The sequence below is a fragment of the Parus major genome, unplaced genomic scaffold (assembly GCF_001522545.3).
Source record: "Parus major isolate Abel unplaced genomic scaffold, Parus_major1.1 Scaffold443, whole genome shotgun sequence".
Lineage (NCBI taxonomy): Eukaryota > Metazoa > Chordata > Aves > Passeriformes > Paridae > Parus > Parus major.
Genome location: NW_015379347.1, coordinates 18,634 through 21,155, shown reverse-complemented (window position 1 = coordinate 21,155; position 2,522 = coordinate 18,634). Strand labels below are relative to the sequence as shown.

General features: G+C 65.6%; 1 protein-coding gene across 1 annotated transcript in view; it reads right to left on the bottom strand.

The window, feature by feature from the left end:
- COQ10A (coenzyme Q10A) overlaps window positions 1-2,516 on the bottom strand; it is a 4,517-nt gene extending 2,001 nt beyond the window's left edge. The window contains exon 1 of the mRNA XM_015616461.3: window positions 1,688-2,516. Coding sequence (XP_015471947.1) covers window positions 1,688-2,284 — 597 coding nt within the window. The 5' untranslated portion in view covers window positions 2,285-2,516. The remainder of the gene's footprint in view (window positions 1-1,687) is intronic.
- Window positions 2,517-2,522: the final 6 nt, after the last annotated feature.

Genomic DNA, 2,522 nt, shown 5'->3' with positions numbered 1-2,522 from the left:
GGGCGAGCCGGAGGCCGCACGGGGCCGTGTGCCTGGGGGGACACGGGTGGCACCGCCTGTCACCGGCGGCACCGGGACTGCCGGGGCCCTGCCCAGGGGACAGGGACCCCTCTGGAGCTTCCCAAATCCCTCCAGAGCTTCCCAGGTCCCTTCCAGAGCCTCACAGGTTCCTCCAGACCATCCCAAGCCCATTCCCACCTGGCCTGGGACCCTTCCTGATCAACTCAGATCCCTTCCAGTCCTTCCCTGGTTCTTTCTGGACTGGTCCAGGTCCTTTCCTCACCAGCCCAGGCTCTCTCCAGACTGGTCCAGGCCCCTTCTTGACCTGTTTAAGCCTTTTTCAGACCTTCCCAGTCCCTTCCTGACCAGACCAGCCCCTTTCCAGACCCATCCAGGACCCTTCCAGACCCATTCAGACCATCCCAGGACCCTTCCAGACTCATCCAGGTCCCTCCAGACTCATCCAGGACCCTTCCAGACCCATCCCAGGACCCTTCCAGACCCATCCAGGTCCCTTCCAGACCCATCCCAGGACCCTTCCAGACACATCCAGGTCCCTTCCTGACCAGCTCAGGACCCTTCCAGACCCATCCAGACCATCCCAGGACCCTTCCAGACTCATCCAGGTCCCTCCAGACCCATCCAGGTCCCTCCTGACCATCCCAGGACCCTTCCATACCCATCCAGGTCCCTTCCAGACCCATCCAGGTCCCTTCCTGACCAGCCCAGGCTCTCTCCAGACTTGCCCAAGCCCCTTCCTGAAATTCCAGGTCCCTTCCTGGCCACTCCAGGCCCTTTCCAGACCTTCCCGGGCCCCTCCCGGGACGGGAATCTCCCCCGGGGGCTCTGGGCCGGTGCCCAAGGCCGGGAAGGTCCCGGCGCTGATGCCAGGGCTGCTGTTGGCAGGAGGAGGAGGAGGAGGAGGAAGGCCGGGAAACCCGACCTTGGGGACACCTAATCCAGGCGGGGACAAGTGCCCGGTGCCCCCGGTGCCCCCCCGGCCCCGTCCCGTCCCTCCGGTGGCGGCGGGGGGACAGCAGGGGGAGATCCCACCTTTCCCATGGGAATTGTCACCCCCGGAGTCACCGGGGCCGCTCGCTCCCGGTCGTGTCCCCGAGCAGAGGTCACGGCCGTGGGGTGCCCCGGTGCCCCGTGACCACCGGGACTGTCCGCTCGCCCCGGGCACGGTGACACCGGCGCCCGTCCCCGACGGGGCTCGGGCCCCTCGCGACCCCACGGGCGGGGCTGGCACCGGCCCGGTCCCGGTGTCCCCACGCGGGGTTTGCTCCAAGGTCAGGCCACCCCCAGCGAGTGTTCCCCACCCAGAGGCCTTCTACAGGGACCGGGACAGCGGCGCCGCCGGGACCCCCGAGCCCGCAGCCCCGGGACCCCGGCCCGGCCCCGCCTGCTCCCCCGGGCTGCCNAACCCTGACAGCCTTTTCCATGGAAAAATTCCTCCTGCTGTCCATCCTGAACCTCTCCTGGAGGAATTTGGGGCTGTTCCTTCTCATGCCGGTGTTCCCTGGGAGCAGCGCCCGGCCCCACCCGGCCCCACTCTCCCGTCAGGGAGGTGTGGGGTGAAAAGATCCCTCCTGAGCCTCCTTTTCTTCAGGTCCAGCCCTTTCCCAGCCCCCTCAGGACTTCTCCAGAGCCTTCTCCCCACCCCTGATGTGAGGTCCCTGCTCACCTTGACGAGGTGTGGCCGCACCAGGGTGACGATGGACGTGTAACGCTCCAGCACGGGCGGGAACCCCACCTCCAGCTGCGCCTTGATGTGGCCCGAGCGCCGCGACACCACCACGGACTTCTTGCACCAGGGCACAAAGTTCTTGTAGTCCTCCACGTTGGCCACCACGTCGTACATCTCCTGCATGGAGTACCTGCCACAGGACGGGGTTGGGACCGGGGCTGGGGCTGGGGTTGGTGTCAGGGGCAAGGTTGGAGCTGGGGTTGGAACTGAGCTTAAGGTTGGGGTTGGAGCTGGGTTTGGGGCTGGGATTTGGGCCAGGGTTAAGGTCAAGGTTGAGGTCAGGGTTGGGGTTGGGGCTGGGGTTGTACCTGTGGCTGGGGCTGGGATTTTGGCTGAGGTTGGAGCTGGGGTTAGAACTGGGGTTAAGGTCAGGTTTGGAGCTGGGGTTGGGGTTAAGGTCAGGTTTGGAGCTGGGGTTGGGGTTAAGGTCAGGGTTGGGGCTGGGATTGGGGCTGGGATTTGGGCCGGGGTTAAGGTCAGGGTTAGGGTCAGGGCCAAGGTTAGGGCTGGGGTTGGAGCCAGGTTTGGGGCCATGGTTGGGACTGGGGTTGGGGCCAGGGTTAAGGTCAGGGTTGGGGTCAGGGCCGAGGTTGGGGCTGGGATTTTGGCTGGGGTTGGAGCTGGGGTTCAGCTCAGGTTTGGAGCTGGGGTTGGGGTTAAGGTCAGGGCTGGGGTTAAGGTCAGGGTTGGGGTCAGGGCCGAGGTTGGGGCTGGGATTTTGGCTGGGGTTGGAGCTGGGGTTCAGCTCAGGTTTGGGTCAGGGTTGGAGCTG